The 25,575-nt window shown below is 38.9% G+C and overlaps 2 protein-coding genes across 2 annotated transcripts in view; both read left to right on the top strand.

Annotated features, from left to right (window-relative positions):
* Nucleotides 1-25,575, top strand: part of Cntn5 (contactin 5) — a 1,166,275-nt gene that overhangs the window by 226,346 nt on the left and 914,354 nt on the right. The window lies entirely within an intron of this gene.
* LOC116907208 (serine/threonine-protein kinase Sgk1-like) lies at nt 974-24,686 on the top strand. Its single transcript, XM_032910177.1, is given in 6 exon segments — nt 974-1,145; nt 9,727-9,876; nt 20,234-20,355; nt 20,828-20,889; nt 23,968-24,267; nt 24,269-24,686. Coding segments are annotated over 6 exon segments (1,224 nt in total).

Genomic DNA, 25,575 nt, shown 5'->3' with positions numbered 1-25,575 from the left:
GTGAGCAGCTACCATCAATAATTCTGTATTTGAGAGGCACATCCTAAAAGAAGAATGGGGGAGGGAGAAAGGGAGGATAATGAAAGGACAGAAGGAGGAATATCAACAGCTGATAGAATAAAGTAGATAGACAGATAGATACGTTGTTGGGGTTTACACAATTAAGTGGAAAATTCAATATGCTATACTGTAGTTTTAAAAATATGAAGATATTTAGGTGAAGCAGAGACTAAATATCCATTAAAATACTATCACAATTCATGTGACTATCTTTTGCTTAGTATTTACTGTAATGTAGCTTAGGGAATATCCAGTTACCATTGAGAATAAGCTGTACAATACACCATTTGATTCAATGTGCAGGAAATTTTAGCACAAAATTTTGTAGCTCCTAAAAAATAAAACATAAAATTATATAAATAACAAGTCCATTGTTTTTAGTGATGAGTTAATTTTTTTCATTGACACAAAAATACTTTCTTTTCATACAATATTTAAATACATGTTTTTGCAACATGCCTTCCTAATATTAAATGACACTTAATTCTTAAATGCTAATAATACATGTAATATCTTGTATCTTTGTTGAAATAGGCTGGTGCCTTCATCAGTGTCTAAAGCACTAGACCTTTTTAATTCTGTCTTAGAAAGCGTTCTGAACACAGAGCATTACAATATAAAATGATAAACTTTGAAACTGAACATATGACTTGAAGCAGTCACTGTACAATTATTAATTAGTATTACAAATTTGAGATACTTTTATCATCAAAGTAATTTAATGCAAATTAGGGCAGATTATTAAAGAACAACATAATTATATCTAGCCTGTGACCTGCCAAAGAAAGGACGTGACACGTGCATTAAAGCATAAGGAACACGTAGATAAGTTGTCCCGACCCTCCTCAAAGTTCAGAGTGTAGCAGTGAGTACCAGCTGGCTCCTTTCTGCCTTCAGTTAGAAAATCTCAATGATGCAAGCTGGGACGCTCAGAATGCTTGAGAGGCACTCCTTGCTGCTCAGGATTCTTATTCTGGCTGTGAGCCACGTTATGCTTGCTGATGGCATCGGAATCTGCAGATACGATGTGCAGGGTGTGACGATAGCAACCGCCCAATCACACTGGCACATCTCCACCTTACTCCGTTAGTTCTGTGGGCTATGCCACCACCCTTTACAGCAGCGTAGTTTATAATCAACACACCAATGTGCATGCACGTGCTGACTCCATTTATCCCCTCTAGCAGAGCTAAGCTGTCTACTTGGCCCTCAGTTCTTGCATATAAATGCCTATCCCCACAGAACATCTCATGTCTCCATCTTTCCAATATGTTGGACACTGTCACATAAAACAGCTTCAAGCTAATGGATATTTGTCCTTGATGTGTCTTACCCTCCTCCATGCAGGACCCTAACAGTTTCTGTTTCCATCTCAGTCTTCAGAACCCTCGAGGAAGCAAGGTCCGAGGTGCATGTTCTCACTCTCTTCTCTCTGTAAACCCCTCAGCAATAACCTTGGCCTCTATTCACAGTGCAAGAACACTATTCTGATCCGTGTCTACATTTCCAAAAGTCTGATTTTTTTCACAATTACATTATTAAAAATGGAAACCCTGAATGTGTCTTCCAACCATAAGCCCATCCAGAGAAATCCTCAGAACCCCAAGAGCACTCACCAATTCCCTTTCTCTCACTACACACACATACACACACACACACACACACACAAATAAATAAATATACATTCATGTATATATAGTACATAAATATATGTATAAAATATATTAGTATATGTGTAATGTAGTATATAAAATACATACATACACACATATTATATATATATTATATATACATATATTTATACTATTGAAGCTTGTTTGTAAAATAATTCAGCAATATGGTTTGATGCAGGTTTCAGTCCATGATGGGAGGTTTTCCTTAGTCTTTGGCATGCAGTGTGCATGGAAGGCCTGTGTGTGTGACGCATGCTCAGACACACATACACACACATGTGCATTCACCGTAGTATGCAGTGAACTCAGAGGACAACTTTTGAGAGTCAGGTTTCCTCTTCCAACTTTAGTCTGGGGATTTAACTCAGGTCGTCACCTCGACCCACTGAATGTTCTGCTACCTCAACCTTTCTTTGGAGTTAATATAATGCTGACACTTCAAATGAAATTCCCTGCTATTCAATGAAAGCAGAAGGATTCGTTGTTGCTGTTTGTCATAGCCTTGCTGAGAGAGCATCACTGTGTTACTTTGGGAAGACGGCTTTCTCCTTTGCCTCAATAATAGACATATCCCCCAAAAGATGCAACCTTGGAGGACATAACTCCAGATGTTAAAATACTGAGAAAACAAAACCTTACAGCTTCAAAAGTCTAAATTACTGCAAAATTACAGCATTAAAAATGAAAACCTGAATGTTTAATACCTCATGCCAAGCTCTCCCAAATTCTAAGCTACGTGAGGAAAAGCAAGGAAAGATGTTGTCAGTTGAACTCTAGGGGAGTGATCTGACAGAGACTAAGTCATGATGAAATGGCAGTTTCAAAATGATACGTTTGTCTTCACTGATACCCTCTTAGCTGAGGGAGTTACAAGATCTTTATTGAGCTAAAGTCACAGTTGCTTGGTGGTACCAACTCAGTTACTGATGGCTCAAAAAGAACCTTGTGCAGGGAAAATAGACAGACGTAATAGGCTAGATACGCTGTCACCAGTTTCTTCACCTAAATCTGTGCGTGTGGCATGTGCACACTGGATCAGCACAGAGGCACCGCTCAGAGGATGCCCACATACTCATATAGCTACATACTATGCACTTGTATTATTAATGCAATTGTTACTAATTACTATTGACAATTTCATTAGTGCGTCTTTATGAATGCTTTTCTGTGCGTGGGTATACATGAGTGTGCATGTGTGTACATGTATGTGATGTGTGTGTATATGTGTGCGCGCATGTGCACACGTGTGTATGTGTGTGCGTGCGTGCGTGCGTGCGTGCGTGTGTGTGTGTTCAAGGTACTGCTGTAACGTAAAAGTCAGGGGACAATTTTCTGAGTCACTTCTTTTCTACTTGAAATTGTGTTCTCTCCCTACTTATTCAATATAGTTCTTGAAGTTCTAGCCAGAGCAATCAGACAACAAAAGGAGGTCAAGGGGATACAGATCGGAAAAGAAGAAGTCAAAATATCACTATTTGCAGATGATATGATAGTACATTTAAGTGATCCCAAAAGTTCCACCAGAGAACTACTAAAGCTGATAAACAACTTCAGCAAAGTGGCTGGGTATAAAATTAACTCAAATAAATCAGTAGCCTTCCTCTACACAAAAAGAGAAACAAGCCGAGAAAGAAATTAGGGAAACGACACCCTTCATAATAGACCCAAATAATATAAAGTACCTCGGTGTGACTTTAACCAAGCAAGTAAAAGATTTGTACAACAAGAACTTCAAGACTCTGAAGAAAGAAATTGAAGAAGACCTCAGAAGATGGAAAGATCTCCCATGCTCATGGATTGGCAGGATTAATATAGTAAAAATGGCCATTTTACCAAAAAGCGATCTACAGATTCAATGCAATCCCCGTCAAAATACCAATCCAATTCTTCAAAGAGTTAGACAGAACAATTTGCAAATTCATCTGGAATAACAAAAAACCCAGGATAGCTAAAACTATCCTCAACAATAAAAGGACTTCTGGGGGAATCACTATCCTGAACTCAAGCAGTATTACAGAGCAATAGTGATAAAAACTGCATGGTATTGGTACAGAGACAGACAGATAGACCAATGGAATAGAATTGAAGACCCAGAAATGAACCCACACACCTATGGGCACTTGATTTTTGACAAAGGAGCCAAAACCATCCAATGGAAAAAAAAGATAGCATTTTCAGCAAATGGTGCTGGTTCAACTGGAGGTCAACATGTAGAAGAATGCAGATCGATCCATGCTTATCACCCTGTACAAAGCTTAAGTCCAAGTGGATCAAGGACCTCCACATCAAACCAGACACACTCAAACTAATAGAAGAAAACTAGGGAAGCATCTGGAACACATGGGCACTGGAAAAATTTCCTGAACAAAACACCAATGGCTTATGCTCTAAGATCAAGAATCGACAAATGGGATCTCATAAAACTACAAAGCTTCTGTAAGGCAAAGGACACTGTGGTTAGGACAAACGGCAACCAACAGATTGGGAAAAGATCTTTACCAATCCTACAACAGATAGAGGCCTTATATCCAAAATATACAAAGAACTCAAGAAGTTAGACCGCAGGGAGACAAATAACCCTATTAAAAAATGGGGTTCAGAGCTAAACAAAGAATTCACAGCTGAGGAATGCCGAATGGCTGAGAAACACCTAAAGAAATGTTCAACATCTTTAGTCATCAGGGAAATGCAAATCAAAACAACCCTGAGATTTCACCTCACACCAGTGAGAATGGCTAAGATCAAAAACTCAGGTGACAGCAAATGCTGGCGAGGATGTGGAGAAAGAGGAACACTCCTCCATTGTTGGTGGGGTTGCAGACTGGTACAACCATTCTGGAAATCAGTCTGGAGGTTCCTCAGAAAATTGGACATTGAACTGCCTGAGGATCCAGCTATACCTCTCTTGGGCATATACCCAAAAGATGCCCCAACATATAAAAAAGACACGTGCTCCACTATGTTCATCGCAGCCTTATTTATAATAGCCAGAAGCTGGAAAGAACCCAGATGCCCTTAAACAGAGGAATGGATACAGAAAATGTGGTACATCTACACAATGGAATATTACTCAGCTATCAAAAACAATGACTTTATGAAATTCGTAGGCAAATGGTTGGAACTGGAAAATATCATCCTGAGTGAGCTAACCCAATCACAGAAAGACATACATGGTATGCACTCATTGATAAGTGGCTATTAGCCCAAATGCTTGAATTACCCTAGATGCCTAGAACAAATGAAACTCAAGACGGAGGATCAAATGTGAATGCTTCACCCTTCTTTAAAGGGGAACAAGAATACCCTTGGCAGGGAATAGAGAGGCAAAGATTAAAACAGAGACTGAAGGAACACCCATTCAGAGCCTGCCCCACATGTGGCCCATACATATACAGCCACCCAATTAGACAAGATGGATGAAGCAAAGAAGTGCAGACCGACAGGAGCCGGATGTAGATCGATCCTGAGAGACACAGCCAGAATACAGCAAATACAGAGGCTTAATGCCAGCAGCAAACCACTGAACTGAGAACGGGACCCCGTTGAAGGAATCAGAGAAAGAACTGGAAGAGCTTGAAGGGCTTGAGACCCCATATGTACAACAATGCCAAGCAACCAGAGCTTCCAGGGACTAAGCCACTACCTAAAGACTATACATGGACTGACCCTGGACTCTGACCTCATAGGTAGCAATGAATATCCTAGTAAGAGCACCAGTGGAAGGGGAAGCCCTGGGTCCTGCTAAGACTGAACCCCCAGTGAACTAGACTGTCGGGGGAGGCGGCAATGGGGGAGGGTGGGGAGGGGAACACCCATAAGGAAGGGGGAGGAAGGGATGTTTGCCCGAAACCGGAAAGGGAATAACACTCAAATGTACATAAGAAATACTCAAGTTAATAAAAAAAAAAAAAAAAAGAAAGAAAGAAATTGTGTTCTAGGATGACAATCAGGTTTCATGGACTATGTGGTGAGCAACCTTACTTGCTGATGCATATTCTGCCATGTATTTCAGCATTTTCCTTTAAAAAGGTATTATACTCCTATTATACATTTATTCTAGCTTCATTGGACTGAAGGCAGACTTCAGGGAGATGCTTTTGTTCTTGACTTTGTTTGTAAATTTGACCCCAGAATATAGATTGCTCAAACCTTGATTACCTTGTGAATTTATTTTTTTTCTTAAAGAATATTTTCACTATTTTTTAATTTACATTTCAAACATTATCCTATTTCCTGGTTTCCAGTACATAAACCCCCTATCGCATCCCCTGCTTCCATGGGGTATTCCCCACCCACCCATCCACTCCTTCCTGCCTCCCTGCCCTGACATTCTTCTGGGGGATCTAGCCTTGGCAAGATCAAGAGCTTCTCTTCCCATTAGTGCCCAACAAGGCCATCCTCTGCTACATATGCAGCTGGAGCCACAGATTTGTCTATGGGTACTCTTTGGATGGTGGTTGAGTCCCTGGGAGCTCTGGTTGGTCACTATTGTTGTTCTTATGGGGTTGCAAGCCCCTTCAGCTCCTTCAACCTGTCTCTAACTCCTCCACTGGGGAGGAGTTTCTCATTCTCAGTTCAATGGTTAGTTGTAAGCACCTACCTCTTTATTTATCAGAGCCTCTAGGGAGACAGCTAGATCAGGCTCCTGTCAGCATGTACTTCTTGACATTAGCAGTATTATCTGGTTCTGGTGGCTGTATGTATATGGGTGGATCCCTGGGCAGGGCAGTCTCTGGATGGCCTTTTCTTTAGTCTGTGCTCCAAACTTTGTCTCCATATCTCCAATGAATATTTTTGTTCCCCTTTCTAAGAAGGGCTAAAGCATCTGCACATTGGTCATCGTTCATCTTGAGCTTCAAGTGTTCTATGGATTGTATCTTGCATAATCTGAGCTTTTGGATAAGTATCTGCTTATCAGTGAATACATACTGTGTGTGTGTGTGTGTGTGTGTGTGTGTGTGTGTGTGTGTGTGTGTGTGTGTGTGAAGTTTGTGAATGGGTACCTCACTCAGGATGATATTTTTTAATTCCATCTATTTGTCTATGAATTTATGAATTCATTGTTTTTAATAGCTGAGTAGTACTCCATTGGGTAAAAGTACCACATTTTCTGTATCTATTCCTTTGTTGAGGGATATCTGGATTCTTTCCAGCTTTTGGTTATTATAAATAAGGCTGCTATTAACATAGTGAAGCATGTGTCTTTGCTGTATGTTGGAGCATCCTTTGGGTATATGCTTAGGAGAAGTATAGCTGGGTCCTCAGGTAGTACTATGTCCAATTTTCTGAGGAACCTCTAGACTGATTTCCAGAGTGGTTGTACCAGCTTGCATACCAACAATGGAGGAGTGTTCCTCTTTCTCCACATCCTCGCCAGCATCTGTTGTCATCTGAGGTTTTTTTGTTTTTGTTTTTGTTTTTTATCTTAGCCATCTGACTGATGTGAGGTGAAATCTCAGGGTTGTTTTGATTTGCATTTCCCTGACGACTAAGAATGTTGAACATTTCTCTAGGTGCTTCTCATCCATTCAATATTCCTCAGTTGAGATTTTTTTCTTCAGCTCTGTAACCCATATTTAATAGGGTATTTGATTCTATGGAGTGATACTTCTTGAGTCCTTTGTATATATTGAATATGAGCCCTCTATTGGACAAAATGGCAACCAACAAATTGGGAAAACATCTTTACCAAACCTTGTGAATTTATAAAACAGAACGTCCTTAATGTATGGAGAGAGGTCATATTTGTGCAGCTCTATGGATTTATAAAGATGTCTCTGGGAATCAGAAATCTTTGGGAAATGCCTATATGATAGAGACTTTGGTGTCCTTTGGGTTGATAGCCTCAAACACAGCTTGTCTGCCATGGTGTTTCATCTGACCTCATTTATAAATGTGGGCATAGTTGCTAGTCATAGTGACATACAGTTATACTTTGAATTTTGAGCTATTTCATTATAAATGGGTGAATCTTTTTGTAAATATTATACTCAGAAAAAATTGTCACAATTACAACAGAATTGACATGCTTACAAAAATAGTTGTTACTACTACTCTACTATGTAAAGTAATCTGGAAGGTGTGATATTCTAGTTTTTGTGTTTTTCAAATGTAACTACACTGAAAAAAATCAATGTTATTCTAAGTAATTTTAAAAAGGTTTTCCCCATAATTTGTGGAATTTTAGCCATTAAAAAAATTAGCTTGATTCGGTTTAGACTTTAAGGATTTTAATCCTTTTTATTTTAAGAAACTTGTGTGTCATTCAATTGTGTCTTTGGGAATGTAGGGTAATCACTAACTTGTTTAGTATAAAACTCCTTATTTCAAAGAGACAAAAAAATGAAGGTCGCTTGAAACTAATGCTTTTGGTCACATTCTACTTAACCAAGTGGAATTGTTGGCCAAGAGAAAAAAACGAATTTCTGATCAGTAGCTGTTAATAGTTCTCTCAGCCCAAGGATCTAAGCTAAAGTAATTGTGCTATCTGACTTTTCTTTTCCTACTCAATGAACCCTAATGTTAATGGACTTCTTTAATAGGTCTGACTCAGATAATCTACTAAACTTTAAAGCAACGAAAATATAACTTCAGAAGCGAACTGTTGCCTCATCTCAGTAGCAAAACAATCCCTGGCAACCACTACAAAAGCCTCAGCCAGGCTTTTTCACTGAATTCTTTGTTGAAGTAAATACACAAATCAACCTGTCTGTAAAACTAAAAAGATTGGAAAAATATTTTCTATTCCTAACATTTTTCTTAACCAAAAACTGCTCAATAACATATGTCACAGTCTAACTAGCAAGGAAAATTGGTGGTCTGTAAAGTTTTAATTGAATAAAAAGTAAGGATTTTGAGAGTTAGAAAAGTTTCTGGGTTATTGGTGCCTCAAATTTATGATAATAAGGAAGGGAATTCTGGATCTTTTTATTGATATGTTGTATTAAAAAATGTTCCATATTTCAGTCTGTTATATCTAGTCTGCAAGATAAGGGGTAAAACTGCTTCTTGTCTTGCAAAATGACAACCTAAAGACTCAATGGCACTGTGAGTGGCTTTTGCCCCTTCACTTTCTTCAGTGAGTAGAGGACGCTTTCCAATTCTGCTCTCTCTGAGTGGCATATATGGTTCGACAGTTATCTGTAGAAAAACAATGATGTATTTAAGAAATTCAAAATTTTGTGTACTCCCTTGAAATGTTGAAATTCTATTCAAAGATTGGTTTAGGAGCCCATGGTACAAGTAATAAGAGAAAAGAGTTACCTTTGGTTTCCAAGACAGTCAAAGTGTATCCAGCTTTGTATCACAGTAGGAAAATGTCATTTAAGTGGCTGAGGTAGTACATTAAGGTTTCTGTACACTTTAGGTGGAAAAATTAACATATAAATTATCTTATAATGACTAGATTCATTTCTTTTTTATAGAATTATGCATTTTGGCTAATTGTGCATTCATAAAACAAATATAGCCACAGATCAAATAATGTACATAGATACAGAAGAATTATAAACACATGAATATGTAAAGCAGGTAAAGAAGTGTCTAACATCACAGCTGATAACTAGACACTCGTAGGAATAGTCACCAGAGTAATGAATTCACAAGTTATTGCTAATTGTTTTCAAATTTTCACAGGACATGGATTGTTGAAATATATTCTCCTCAAGACATAAAATTCTCCTTCTCTGCTCATAAAATTAATTGTGACAAAATAGCTATGCCATTACTGATCACTGTACGTGCTTTGAAAAGGGATGGTCAGCACTCAGTGTGTAAGGTTTTCAAAGAATAGGAAGTTTTCATTTTTAATTTCTATCATTTTTATAGATAGATGCACTTTGCGGTACAAGCTTCAATTTCCCAACCTGCATTCCTACTTGTTAATATTCATACAAGTAAAAAATGTGGCCACCACGATTCTCATCTCAAACCCTAATGACATAGAGCATGGCGTACTGGTGACTGACAGGTGGGTACTTCTTTCCTTAGTTAGACAAGTGTGCTGAGACAACTGCCCAGTTCTCCAAAGAACTGAGTGTGAAAAGCAGTGAAATCAATCACCAGGACAACAGTGTGAAAGGCAGTGAAATCACCAGGACAACAGTGTGCTTCCTGAGCACTAAACTAGACAAAATATTTCCAGGTAATTTTTTCTTCATTTTTTCAGTGAATTCTTTTGTTGAATACCAATGAGAGAACTTTCCAGAGAAATATACAGATATGCAGTGCTTTGGGCTGTTCTTTCTTTTAGAAGCACACAATTGATACCTTGCATATCATTTTTACATAATGAAAATTATTTTTAAAGCATAGAACATGAATGGAATATATTGGGGAGCATGTGTTGGAGGTGCCATGGAGTTGGAGGTAAGAGTGAGTACTAGTTATGCTCAAAATTATATATGTATTATGTATGTATATATATATATATATATATATATATATATATATATATTTCCTGATTGTGTTATCTATCACTGATTTATCCTCCAAACAGAAACTCAAACAGGAAGCTTGTGTTTGTTGGATCCGAGCACTGACACCATTATTCAGTCTGTGAGCAGCTCCCCATTTGAATCAATAAAAGGCTGAGGGGTCTTGACAAGCTATATTTTTTCTGGTATTGATCTTGATGACCAAGCTGGTGCCCTAGAGTCTAACCATTGATTTTAAAGGGGAGGCCTGTCAAATTGGAGGCCAATTTTATGCTATTAAACAGATCGGGTCTTGTAATTAAAGAAAATGTCAGGCTGTCATATTTTACAAGAGGGCCATGGGGATATTTTCACGCAATTTTCAAACAAATTAGAAAGCATTTAGACCTGATGGAGCCAACCAGGCCAGAACCAGTGTAGGCTTCACAGAAACCAAATCAATATGCGAGTGGAATGTCATTCACTGGCTCTCTGTTTTCCCAAGACTCAATGATTTAAGGAATAATTTATGATTCCTGGCTTTAATAACATGCACGGCTGCATCAACTTAAAACGCATCAAAGTCTTCTGAAAGAAAAGTAACATTCAAATGAAAAGCTAATTTACTGTCAGTGTAACAGAGAATGGCGAAGCCACTCTTTCTCTGCAGGCAATGTCTTCTGTTTCCTTTAGAAGCAACCATAAATCCTAACTTCTTACTCCATTTGAATTACATATTTCCTTTATTCTTCTACAGTTTCCAAATGGCTCATCGCTAAATGGTTACTGAGTATCTTACATTAAATTAGAAGAAACAGAACCAACATGACAATTTCTTTTCTCAGGGTAGGTGCAAGACTAGTATTTCCACAGGTAAGGATCTCAAAAATAGATGAACAGGTGCAAAAAGGAAGAAGCTCTCTTTATTAGGGGTGTTTGAGAAATTCTTACAAGCTATATTGTATTTGTTTTAGTCTGATAAACACGGAAATCCCAAATATTGTAAGTCCTTAAAAGGCTTTGTTTTTTGTAACTGAAGTCTGAGCCTAGATACAGTATAACTGACAATAATTAACTCTCATCTTGTATATTAAAAATTGTTAAAATACCACAAGAAAAGGAAGTAAAGAACACAATTATCTTCCGCACAGTCAAGTAACAGCAGAGAAAAAACATGCATTCATCATCTCTTTGAGCATTGATATTGCTCTGAGTATACCCTTCAGCAGTCCGTGTTTCTCCAGAGAGGACTTGGCCAGTGCGTGAACTCATTTCTCTCCATTCTTGCTATTTGGAATCTTCGTCTCCAGTCTCACTTGGCATTGAGTTGTTCTCAATTTCACAAACTGGCAGCATTGGGTTTGATTTTAAACCCAAAAATGATTTGCTAATCCATCCATTTATTACATTTTCCCATCCTAAACTACTGAGTTGATGTTGAAGGTATAATAACTTTTGTTATAGAACTTGATCATTCATCAACTCTCTAGATATTTCTTTCCTTATTATGTTAGTAAAGTTCAGATAAAAGCCTTTTAGAGCAAAATACATTCGTTGATCCATCTTTGTATTAACTATTTTGTCATTGTTACACACATCCTTTTGATTCTTTTTATATAGTAGCAGGTTGAGGCATGCTTAAATTTCTAAGTCATAAACACAGTATTGGGAATCCAGGTTCTGGGTCATAACTCTGGAATGTTTCCTTTTGATCCGGACACTCACCAATGCCAGAAGCCTCCAGAGGTTTGTCAGCAATCAGTGCGTGTGTTTGGCTTCTTCTTAACTTACAAGATACAATCTTACACCATTGTCCTTATTCCATGCTGCAGTTCTAAAGAAGCACTGGACAGCCAGCAGTGGTTCTCCAGACTATAGAGTCTACTCTTCCCTTGCTTGCAGGATTCTGGTCCATTTGGCACTAGGATCTTCTTTAGTTTTCACTTGTGCTCTTGAAGTCCTGTAACTGGCGAAAGATCTAATATGCGTTTTTATGTAAATAGCTGGAATACACTAGACGGGTGCTATATCTTTTTGTTAAGAACCCTGTAGTGTCTATCAATTTCAGTATGCTAGCTTCCTTGTGTCATTACTGGTGCTTCCTACTGCGTATCTGTTTTCAAATCACAGAAAATGTCCCATGGCATGAGATTATGTTGGTTCTTATATCTCAGCTTATAAGGGGTATTATTTAGGCAACATTTGGTAATGAAAGTCCAAATTATTTTTAAAATTCTTTAATTATTTCCAGTTTAGTGCATGAAACTTATACTTTAAAAGTTGTAAAATCATACACACGTAGGACTAAGCGTGCAACTTTACCAACTGTATACTGTAATTTGCATATTAGTAAACAACTGCTTTATGTAATACCATTTGTAAGTAATGAGAAATTAACTGTAAATACACATTTTTATATTGCAAAATCTTTGTGCTGGGATTCAGGCAATAAAGCTTAATTATATATAATTGGACTCAATTATTTTAAAAGCCAGTACATTCAAAGTAATCTATAATACAGCAGATTCTCAGTTACCTAGTGATGATACACAGAAAATAATTACAAATAATTAGAGAAAAATTTTTATGGAGTATAGATCGAGGTGATCATTTCACGGATATATAGGTACAACCTTCAAATTATGTTCAAAATAGTTCAAATCTGAGCAAGTTGATTAATGTTAATCATACTTCAGATGGATGACTACATACAATGTGTACTTATTATAGGTATCTAGAGGAAGACACTGATGCTGATTGATAATTAACAGAATAATCATAATGCAACATAGTAATTACCTAAACAAATTTGGCAATGTGTGCCATAATAATTACAATTTCTCCACTACTTTGATATCAGCCCACAAGACAATGTCAGGAAGGATAAGCAAACGAGCTTCCAGTGAGAGTTGCATCAAAAGCAGAGTCAATGCGTTTAGGTTCTAAATATCAAGGAAAAGCCAGCCCTTCTCACACTGAGGCCCCTTTTTGTCCCTTCCCCTTGTCCTCAGGCCTAGGTAGAGAGGCTGTAAGCAGAGGATAAGTCCAAGCCATGGATGGGTGTTCTTCTTCAGAACTACACCCATGTCTCAATGCCTCAGAGGAGAACTTCAACTGATGGACTTTGGTACCAGGAAAGGAGAAGAATAAAGCTTGAGTATAGGTCCAACTGTCCAGAATATTATTCAAAATCTTTTAAAAATTGATGCAAATACAGATCCAATAAGATAATCTCAATGTTTGGCCATGGAATTAATTATAATCTATGTCACTTGTTATACTGGAAAAATGTTCATAGTACAGTTCATTCTTTATTTATTTATATTCAGGCACCACACACACACACACACACACACACACACACACACACACACATATATATATATGTAACTATATTTATTTATAACAATTTAGCATTTTGATGAGCTTTGAAAAATTCACGTACCACTGTAACCACCAATCTACCAAAATATTTAATGTTTTCATAACTTTTTTCATTAACTTATGTATAATTTTATAACTTTTAATATAACACAGGTGATTCTATCTGATTTTGACTTAATGTAAACAGAATAGTAAAACACAATGTAATGCTTCAGGCAATTTTCTTCTAAATGCTTTTATGAGTTTGTTGCCTCCACATACTGGGGAGGAAGCAACAAGAGAAACATGAATACACAGCAAGGTCTCTTCTTACGAAAACCAAGGAATACGATGGATTTCCAAGAAATGGTGCTCATGACTGTAAACTAATTCTCAGCAACAAGACAAGCTGGGCATCTGTCCCTCCACAGACCTGTGCACAACGAAAGGAGAGGAACAGTCTGTTAGAGAAGGGCTGACTTGCCCTTGCTAATTAGAACCTGGATCAAGACACAGAGATTCTGCTGGTAATGTCACAGCTTTCACTGGAAGCTCATTTGCTTACAATGCACAGCATTGTCTTGGGGGATAATATGTGAACAATTGAGAATTTTTAATTGTAGCCATTGTCAAATTTGTTTAAGTAATTACTAGTTAGTCTTATGATTTTCAGTTAATTATCAATAATCAGCAGCATCTTTCTCAAGATTTGAAGTATACTTAACATAATCAAATATCTCAGGTATGAACTATTTTTAACCTAATTTGAAAGCTGTGTCTATACATCCAAGAAAATATCACCTCAATTTATGCCCATGTATATGAAACACCAATATCTATGCCTTTCTAATAGTGCTAAACTTCAAAGAATGATTGGGAAATATTGTGTCTTATCTCATATGTGCCTGAATATGCATACACTTGCCAAATTTTCTGTAGGTTTCACGATGCTTAACGCATCTCTACAGATAGCACAATATGCGAGTGTTGAATGAGGTTGTACTTTAGCCAGAAGCAAAGTATCCAGCACTTCATTCTTTGTAATCTGACTACTCTCCTCAAATGAAATATGTTACATGAACCCTAGTAACTAAATCCCACTGAAATCAAAGGCATGCCTTAAATCAATCCAAGAAGTATAAATCAAGGTGGAATTAAATGCTACCTAACAATAGCATATATACTTTCTCAAAAATTGTAATGGGGTGACTTTTGAAACAAATTCTTTGTGAAGCACCAAGATTTATGATATTATATCTTATTTTGCCTGATTATTGGGTGTGATAGACAGGAGTGTTATAGAGAATTTACGCATCATCTTTTTCAAAATTATATCTATCTATCTATCTATCTATCTATCTATCTATCTACCTATCTATCTATCTATCTATCTATCTATCTATCTATCTATCACCTACCTACCTACCTCTCTAGCTATCCATTTACTTATTCACTGTGAGGTTAGGAGCCACTATAACTGTGGAAGTATTAGAGGACAACTTGGAGAATTTGCCCCTTCCCTTCTGTTAAGTGTGTATGCAGAGCCATGATTCATTATGGACCTTAAATCATTGATGTTGTTACTTTTGTGTTAGAGAACACAGAACTGAATTCACTGCAGATTTCTCGTAAACATAGTAGTATTCCCTTTATGTATGAGCCACAGGAAATATCTTGCATCCATGTAATGCAGAAGTGTCTGTCAGTGTTTTTATTTTCAATTCAGAAATCACTGAATGTTTGTTTGATGGCAGGGTTTTAATACCAGAACTCTGGAACTGAGGCAGGTGAATCTCTTTGAGTGCTTTGCACTCAATGCTAGCATGTTTTCGAACAGGTTTCAGGAAAAGCAGGTTCTAGGACATGAAGAGCCACATAATAGAGAGGATCTGTTTCATAACATAATAAACAAAACAAAAGTCACTGTCATGCAGCTGTGGTTGAGAACAGCACTACTATTTGCCTTCACACCAGGGATGAATGCAACACTTACTTTGCCTGCCCTGCTTCAGGTTACTGCTAAACACAATTAGCATATTTCCAATGATATCTTAAAACATTCAACAAGATTAAATTAGTTTTCAATAAATATTATAGATTGTTTGACTCAAAAGGTCTAGTGTAATTCAGAGAAATCCGAATTAATTCTGGTTCACAAAACAACCAAATGAAAGTTGGAAACATGGAGCTATGATGCCTTCTGTTTGAAAAAGAACATTTAAGATTGTAATGAAGACAGTCACTCTGCTAGTAGGTCACATAAAATATGGTCTTGGCAGACTGGGCTCAGAGGGAATCAGAATACAGCCCAGAGAAGAGTTTGAGATAACATCACTCAGCTTTCAGAGACAGACTCATTGGATGCTGTGAAACACCTAATAAGAAGGCTCAAGTCTTTGGTTTTGATTTATTTTGCAACATTGGCACACATTTAAGAAAAGAAGCTAACAGGTTAGAAGTCAAACATGAGCCAAGTAAATGTTAGCAATCATGGGGAAGAGAAGGTTTAATCGTAGCTAGAACAGATTATCAGAAGATCTGCTTATTTTCAGTTGAATTCTAGAAAATTCCACATACATTTTCATGTGTGTTGTTATCAAGATAGTTTTATTAGAATTACATTTGAATTTGTCATTCTTGAGATCAACATAACCATCCATTAATTTGTTGTAGACTCAAAGCTTCCACAGAAAGCTAAAATGTGCTCAGAAGGTGTAGGCATTGAACCATCAACGGAATTCTCACCTGTTGAACATGGGACATTTTTAATTTTTTAAAAATGTGAATGTTATTTATATGTATGAATGTGTGTTTGTGAAATGTACATACAAATGCAAGTATCCATGATGTCAGACTTATCATTTCCCCTGGAACTGTATTTATGGATAGCAGTGAGCTGCCTAACATTGGTTCTGGGATCTAACTCAGGCCCTCTACAATGCAATGCATGATCTTAACTTCTGACTTCTCTCCCCGGTCCTTTATTTTATTTTAATCATCATACTATGTGAATATATATTAACGGAGCAAAGGGTGACATTTTAATGTATTGCACCCAATTCTAGTTAAAATCTTTAATCTTTCTGTTTTCTTATTTTCACTCCATGGGAGTTTCACTGTCTGATCCAGGGTGATATATATTCTTCCTGTGTTCAAAGAGCTGCCAGACAGAAATGAAAGGGAGAGCAGCTGATTGGTATAACCAGAGGAATGGGTCAATAAGCAGTTCTTATTTGGACAATAGTGTTAAAAATAACGAACAGGAAAAAGAAGAGAAAAGTAAGATGAGGGTCCTGGTGGAGGCTTATAATAATGTGATATTTGTTTTTGTAGGAGTGTTAAAAACACTATGAGGTGGGCAAGGTGTCTTTAAAGAGTCATTCTGGGAATGAGGGACCTGGGAGGAAGAAAGGAGGGGGAGGAAAAAAAGAGGGGTAGGATCAGGTATTGAAAGGGACTGTAGAGAAGTACAGAGGGTTAAGAAATCAAATAGAACCATGTAGTAGTGGGGAATGAGGAAATGGGGGTAGCCACTAGAAAGCCCCAGATGCCAGGAAAGTGAGATGCTCCCAGGACCCAACTGGGATGACTTTAGCCAAAATATCCAACAAAGGGGAGATAGAACCTGTAGAGGCCACCTCCTGTAGATAGGCATGGCCCCCATTTGAGGGATGGGGCTACCCACCCATCTCAAAATGTTTAACCCAGAATTGTTCTTGTCCAAATGTAAGACAGGGACAAAAATGGAACAGAGAGTGCCCCACCTAGGAACCCATCCCATCTGCGGATAACAAACCCAGATACTAATGCTGATGTCAAGAATCACTTGCTGACAGGATCCTGGTGTGGCTCGTCCCCTAAGAGTTTCTACCAGCACCTGAGCAAGACAGATACAGATATCCACAGCCAACCGCCAGACTGAGCCTGGGCACCGTGATGGAAGAACTGAAGGAGCTGAAGGGGGTTGCAACCCCATAGTAAGAACAACATCAACTCACTGGACCACTCGAAGCTCCCAGAGACTGAACTGCCAACCAAAGAGTATACATGGAGTGACCCATGGATCCAGATACATATGTAGCAGAGGATGGGTTTATCTGACATCAAATGGAGGGGAGGCCCTTGGTCCTATGGACACTTGATGCTCCAGTGTAGAGGGACACTAGAGAAGCGTGGTGGGAGTGAGTGAGTGGATGAGTGAGAGTGAGTGAGTGAGTGAGTGAGTGGGTGAGTGAGTGGAGGAGCACCCTAATAGAGACAAAGGGGATGGAGGAAGAGAAGGTGAGATGGGGTTTGTGGAAGGGTAATCTGGAAGGGGGATATCATTTGAAATCTTAACAAAATAACTTAAATATAAAGAGTGTTCCTGGGTTGTGTATAATTGATAATGGGTTATTTTCTCATGGGCCCTGATTCTATATGCCTGAATCTATAACAGCCCCCCAAACAGAGGTTACTTTGAGAATTTGCAGAATACATTTTGAGTGGCAAGTAATAGAGAGAGAAGATATTGCTGTTTGTTCCAGAGAGAGTGATGTATCCACCATAAGCCACAGAATAACAAAAGCAACTCATGGGAAGAGAGAGTATCAGATAATGGAGTGGGGGGAAATATTTTAAACAGTTAATTACAGATTTTCATCCTTTCTCTTTGGGGACAGAGGCATCCTCAAACATTTGTGTTCGAAGATTAGCACTGCAGGTGTGTTGATGGGAAAAGCCACAAAGAGGTTATATTCCAGCACAAGCCTAGTTAATGAGAGAGTGAGGGACAGGAATGGCTATTGGAAGACAACTGCCACCTTCCTGTTAGAGAAAATTGCTAGGTTGAACTCAGTGCTGGAGGCAGAAAGGAAAGTTAGAATTGGCTCCTAATCCTGAGTCAGAATCCCAGAATTAGTAACTATTGAACAAAAAGCAGCAGAAAACATAAAGGGATAAGTGTGACAAGATGGAATTTTGATGTTTTGTTTTATATGGTTTTGTTCTGCACAGTGTGGGTAGACAAGAAGACATAGAAAAATAAATAAGTAATACTGAAAAAGTCAGAGTTATAAGTTGTGTAGAAAAAACTGGTGGTGAGGTGTGGGAGACTTCCCTGTGCATGGGTTGGTTGGATGGAGAGATAGAAGCTGAATCTTAGAAGACTGCTTGTGACAGGAGGAAACAGGTGACACTACTGGTGTTAACTCTTATGAATTGCCAGTGTTGTGTGTGTGTGGCTGGGGTCTGCTGAGAGTGGGAGAGAGCAGCCACGCAGTAGACTACAATGTCACAAGGACTGAGCGATGGAGGCACACACCTTTAATCCTAGCCCTTGGATGAAGGCGGTACCCTTAACGTTACTCAAATTGAAATGAATATAAGAAAACAATGCTCATTTTATAACACTAGAGCCAAAGAGAAACTATGCAATGAATATGGTTAAATGCAAATATCATCTTCCTTCTATTCTTCCTAATTAATGCATAAAGTGACAGGACACCTTCTGACATTTTCCGTGTGTGTGTGTGTGTGTGTGTGTGTGTGTGTGTGTGTGTGTGTGTGTGTTTTCAAAACAGGGTTACTTTGTGTAATAGTCATGCACCTTTACTGTCCAGCCTTGGTGGCATTTTCATCTATTGATTTTAGAGTTATTCGGCTTAGCTGCTCTCTCCAACCATCACCCCTCATATACTCAGAAAGCTTGTATTCTTTCTTTCCCATAATCTCTTTCATTTACATGTCACAGGTGTTTTACCCCCCATTCCTTCCCCTCTTCGCCCTCCCATGTATTTTTCTAGGTTTCTGACTGATTCATACTATTATAGCTGCCTTATTTCTTTTTATTATAAGGCTGCTTACAATGCTAACAAGTTTTGCTGATACAATGAATGTTGTAAGAAATGCCTCTATCTTAGAGGAAGGTGTGTGCGTGTGTGTGTGTGCGTGTGTGTGCGTGTGTGTGTGTGTGTGTGTGTGTGTGTGTGTGTGTGTGTGTACTTGAGTAATGGACTTGATTCAGTAAATCCCCAATATCTGTTGTTTTAACTATGTTTTAAGGCAGTTTTAGGAGAAGGATTACCTCCTCTTGGTAGCAGATAATCTGCAAAAACCAATCTACATGTTTGCTTCAAGGCTGCTGACATCTTCCTGCAGACATTGACAAATTGATTAGCAAATCAGCCTCTAAGCTGAAGCTGATGACCATGCAGATCATAAAACCATTGATGCTGCCAGGCAGTTTGCCAATATTCAAATCCCTGTGTCCCATCCCCAAGAAAGGCATTGTCCACAGGCCTCTTAGCTCTTACAGCTAGGACATAAGTCCGACCAGTGTCCTGGGAAAGGAAAGATAGTAAAATTGTCTTAAAAGATTTTCTAAACCCTTCTTGTGTTCTTAAGGATTAGAAGAGTTTCTTAAATATGTTATTTCTGAAATAATTGAAGTTTTTTATGTAGCTCATAGAGTTACAAAAATAAATACTTTGGTACATCTGCATTTGAACATTTTCAAATATATTCTGGTTCTTGAGGAAAGATAATTTTGCAGGAAAGGATTAAAAAATTAATTTTAATTCAAGCCATTTCCTCCCACAATTTACATCCTTATGAATTACAGAAAGCTAAATCATAATAGCCAAATCAGCCCAATTAGTCTTCACTTTTAAAAATTACTCTTTTGAGCAGTCAAGGAACATGGTTCTATTTCATGATGTGAAACAAATCCCTCTGTTCCATTAGGAGCAATTGGGGAGGACAGTGATAACAGAAGCTCGGCTCCCAGAAGCTTGGAGCCAAACGACTCTGTCCTGGCATGTAGCCAGGGCGCTGGCCCTCTTTCCAGGGGCCTTACCTCATTACCAGTACCTGCCTGACTTCTATGCCTTCACACCAGAAGTGCTCATAGCTGTGTGCCTGTGTTGGGCAGGGGGCAAACACCATTTCCAGTCCGGGAGCCCCTTACAAACTCTAGCACTCTGCAGAGAACCAAATCTATTAAGCCCATTCCAACCTCCTGCTTCTCTCAGGGAAGGGATCTGTTTGTCATGTCTGAAAAGCAGTTTTATTCTGTGATATCGGATTTATAAGGATAAAAGAAAAGAGGCTCTTTTTTTTATAGATAGAAGGTACATGTGGTAAAAGGATGACACATGGCAGTAACAAGGATGTTTAGGGAGTTCATGGTATTCTGAATAAAATGTTTCAACAACCAATTCATTCTTGGCTTGAGTGTCTACTGCAGACAGCCCTGTGACCTTCACTACTGAGGATGCCAAGGATTATAGGAGAGAAATTCTACGTATTGTGAACTTGAATAGAGTTCTTAACTAATAGTGGCAGACCTACCAGTGTGACTTAGAGTGGCTGCCACTAATGGCAGAACCCGGGGCCACCAGGTAATGAAAAGGCCCAGAAGGCAGTGCACACATGTGAAAAGGGAGTCCAGATAACAAAGGGCTGGAGAAACTTTAGAAGCATTTATTTTTAGGATTTTGCTGGTCTGATTCAGGTTATTCTTGTATCAGTGTGTTTCTAACATAAGAACATGCTCTGAGAGCCAGGGTCTGGTGAACCGCAGTGCAGTTTTAGTGTTACTGTTTGGTTTTGGGTTTTCGTTATTGTTCTTTTTTTCAGGTATGAAGCTTTTTTTCACTATGCTGTTAGTGCTGTTATGATTTGTGTCTTAAAAATAAGATATTATTGTTATTGTTTACTTGTTCCTTGAATCAGCCTCTCACTAAGTAGCCCTGGATAGCATAGAATTCACTGTGTACACCATGCTAGACTCAAACTTTGGGCAATGCTCCTGTCTCTGCCTCCAGAGTGCTGGGATTTGAGACATGCACCAACTAGCCTATCAGTAACAGTCATTAGATATATGTAATTTATCTCTGAAATTGAAGATTGCTTAGGAAATATTCTGTGATAATTGACTTACTATAGGAAAAACTATGCTTGTGAATGATTCAGGCACTACTGACAATGCACTTTCTGTGAGGATGGGAAATGCTCTGTGAGGATAGACTTACTGTAAGAATCTCTGTGTGTGAATGATTAAATCACCACTGCTGTGAAACAGATGTGAAGTTCATGCAAAAATCCTAATTTCATGACATCTCACTTCTATAGATCATTCACAAAAGCACCGTGATTTAATTTCAAGAGCTGGCAAGATAGTGCATGTGAAAAGTACAAGCCACTAAGATGGTCAACCAGAATCTGATCCTCTGAACCCACCCGGTAGGCCAAGAGAACTGACTCCAGCAAGCTCTCCTCTAGCTTCAATACATACGTCTTGGAATATGTGTGGGAACCCACATTAAATTTAAAAAATATATAATAATTGTTGTGGTATTAAAAAAAGGCTTCTCTTATCCCACACTAGATCCAGCACTGTAGTGCCCCATGACATGTGTGGGATAACTTCATCTCAGTCAGCAAAGCATCTCACCCGCTTTGCTCCATCCCATATCACACTGCCGATGACTGCTCTCTGAGCCTGGCAACAATCTCTCTACTCATCTATTCCCAAATCAGGTTGCCACCATGCCAGACATACACATCCCAATTCTGTGGCAGCTCAGTGTCTCCAGCCACCACACACTCTCTTGAACTCAATTAAATTACTGCATGAAAGAACACACAGCACAATAACCTCTGATCCAATCGATAATATATAATCGCCCACCTAGACATACAAAGCCCTGTCCACATCCATCCCTTCAAAGCCCATAGCTGAAAGATATCTCAAGTAAGTGTCTTATTAGTAATTCTCAGTCAATAAATGGAAGGAAATAAGAACAAAAGAAAAGTATAAAAGCATGGTCAAATTGCCATGGGCTTTAGTTTCTGCCCTCTTGATGTGTTGTTGAAGACTCGAGTTGAAGAACTATGGGTCCTCAGAGAGTCTGTGAGTGACCAGGGTCTCACAAGCCAACTTGCCAGCCAGGCTTCCTTCTTCTTGGACCACCCTGTGAAACCAAGCTATCAGAATCTTTATCTTTAGCCTTTATGCTAGATTTCTTATCAAAATGGAAGTCTCAGCTGAAAGATAAGTCAGTGTGTGAAGGATGATGGTATCACATCATGAGAACCCCTAAAACTACTGAAATTCCTATGTTATTTTCATAATTAACTCTCTGCCAGGTAAATTAGGAGGCAGACACATCACCCACGATGTCCTCAGGGAGCCTGCAGATTTTTCTGTCTCGTTGCTAATGAACCATTTTCACCCGACTTCTGCTCCCATCCCTCCCCACTGAAGAACCAGCTGTCAGCTTCACAGTTGAGCAGCTTTGGTACCAGACAGGTGGCAGCAAGCTGGGGAGGAAATCCTGTGAGTGGAAGGCCGTTAATCTGGAATCGATGGCCCACCTGGTATCATTCAAAACTGACTACACATCATGAACAGATAACAAAAGATAATCAACACTTATGGTTTTGTATATTCTGGCAAAGATTGATGAGGACATTTGACCTCAGTGGGATATCTGAACAGTCCCAGACTCAGTCGGAGATAAATGGTGGTCATTCCTAAATGGTAAAATATTGGCTCTGTTTCTATAGAGGAAGAAAGTGGACTGAGCTATTCTAGACTATAAGAATCAGCCATTCTGTAACCCTCTAGGTATGGTTATCTCTCTGAAAATCAAAATTCCTTACCTATTGATTCATACTGGGTTTATTCTTATCTCCCCTAATGTAGCTGGATGTGCTTTATAAGCTAGGATAACGTAAGTCTATAAACTAGTGTTATAATTAGCACCGATTTCAAGAATTATTTTTAATATATCTTAAAGAATCAGACAATATCCATAACTACATGATTTGGTTCACCTCTGTACATATATACATTTGCAGTCTTTCGTTTGCTTATTTTTGGTTTTGTTTTGTTTTGTTTTTCTGTTTAGCCTTTGCTCTTGCAGACTGACTTCTTTAGTGACTCCATAGTTACCTAAAAGAAGTCCTTTGATGTCATAGTACCTGTTCCATTGCAGAACGGCTGCTACAGAACTCATCGCACCATGTTAGAACTGGCTGGGTGCTCCTCCTACATTCTCTCTGAGCCATAAAGTTCATAAGCTCTGGATCCTTGCCTTTCTTAGTCTTAAAGTTCCAATAGATATCATAGGACATAAGATACAATGGAGAATCAAGAAAAGATATATTATAATGAATTTGACTATTTCAGCTGCATAGAAGCGAGCCCATGGTTCCAGAAAGCAGAACTCCCTCTGGAGATGGTAGAGCAGCTCTCCACCATTACAGTCTAGGACAAAGTAGATGTTGTCAGCAATTTGTAAAGAAAAGTGAAGGCCTACCAGGAAAGGGTGCTTCACATTCTGATATATGCTTCTCCTCCTCCTTCAGAATGGCTTTCTTCTGTAGAACTTTGACAGAAAAGAATGCTTCTTTTACCTTGTGCCTTGCTAGAAGACCCTTTGCAAAAACTGTCCTTTCTGACCACTTTCAAGAAGTGCAAGTCAGAGGGTTTGGCATGGGGATTGGACTTGGCAAAGGAGAGGGGTTGGCGTCAGTGCCTTGGGTTATTTGCACTCCCTAAACATTGTTTATAGAGACTTAAAACCAGATAATATTCTCCTAGGCTCAAAGGGACACATCATCCTCACTGACTTTGGGCTCTGCAAGGAGAACATGGAGCACAACGGCCCAACGTCCACTTTTTGTGGCACACTTGAGTATCTTGCTCCTGAGGTTCTCCATAAGCAGTGGTACACCAGGAGAGTGGACTGGTGGTACCTCCGGGCTGTCTTGTGAGATGTTGTATGGCCTGCCTCCATTTTATAACCAAAACACAGCTGAGATGTATGACAGTATTCTGAACAAGCCTCTCCAATTGAAAACAAATATTATAAACCCAGCAAGGCACCTCTTGGATGGCCTCCTGCAGAAGGACCAGCCCAAGAGGCTGGGTGCCAAGGATGACTTTATGGATATTAAGCGTCATCATTTCTTCTCTTTAATTAACTGCAATGATCTCATTAATAAGACGATGACACCCCCATTTAACCCAAATGTGAGCAGGCCCAGTGACCTGCAGCAATTTGATCCTGAGTTTACTGAGGAGCCAGTCCCCAGCTCCCTCGGGCGGTCCCCGGACAGCATCCTTGTCACGGCCAGTGTGAAGGAAGCTGCAGAGCCTTCCTTGTCTTCTCCTACGCACTGCCCATGACGCCTTCCTCTGAACGCTCCCAGGATGATTCTGAAGGATTTCCTCAGAGGTGTCTAAAGTGTTTTAGTTAGCCTTTGGTGGAGTTGCCAGTCGAAAGAACATCTCAAAAGAGAATTATTTGCACATCCGGAAGCTTGGCAGTCCCGCCCGACTCTTGCTGCTTGACAGAAGCTTTCCGAAGAGCACATCCTCCTCTCAGTGAGCTTGTGAGGTCTCCATTTCTTTTCTTCCTTCCAACACGGAGCTAGCTCTGAGCAAGCATGAGAGTGCTGCCCGAGACAGACACCTTGGTCTCAGTTAGAAGGAAGGATGCCGGTCTAAGAGGGCTCTCCCGCAGGTCTTTCTGAGCTGTGCTCAAAACTATACTGCGTTGTGCCTTTTCTGAGATAATGTTAGCTCCAAAGCCTTCCCGGTTATATTTGTTTATTTGTTTTGGTTTGGCTTTTTCCCCTGAGTATTTCCCCTGTGTGCTGTAGTGTGAGTGTGCTATGCCTGATCACAGATGGTTTTGTGGTAAGCATCAATGTGACACTTGCAGGACACTACGATATGGGACATTGTTTCTTCCATATTTGGACAATAAATTTATGAGTAGATTGGTTTTGTAAAGTATAGTTAATAACAAAAACCTATTGAAATGGCTTAAGCATCCAGATGCTTAAGGAAAAGCATTGCTATTACAAATATTTCTACTTTTAGAAAGAGGTTTTTAAGGACCAATGTCCCCATTGTCAGTCAAAGCCATTGGTGTTTTCACTGTTTAAAATATTGCCTGAAAAATGGGCATTATTTATGTTTTTCCCTTTGCTCATTTTCTTTCGCATTCAAGATTATTATATGTATCATGTAAAGAAAGTCTATACATTGGGTTATAACACTAGATATTTAA

Source organism: Rattus rattus, chromosome 8, assembly GCF_011064425.1.
Source record: "Rattus rattus isolate New Zealand chromosome 8, Rrattus_CSIRO_v1, whole genome shotgun sequence".
NCBI lineage: Eukaryota > Metazoa > Chordata > Mammalia > Rodentia > Muridae > Rattus > Rattus rattus.
Note: the sequence above shows the minus strand (reverse complement) of the source record. Positions and strands in the feature narration are given on the sequence as shown.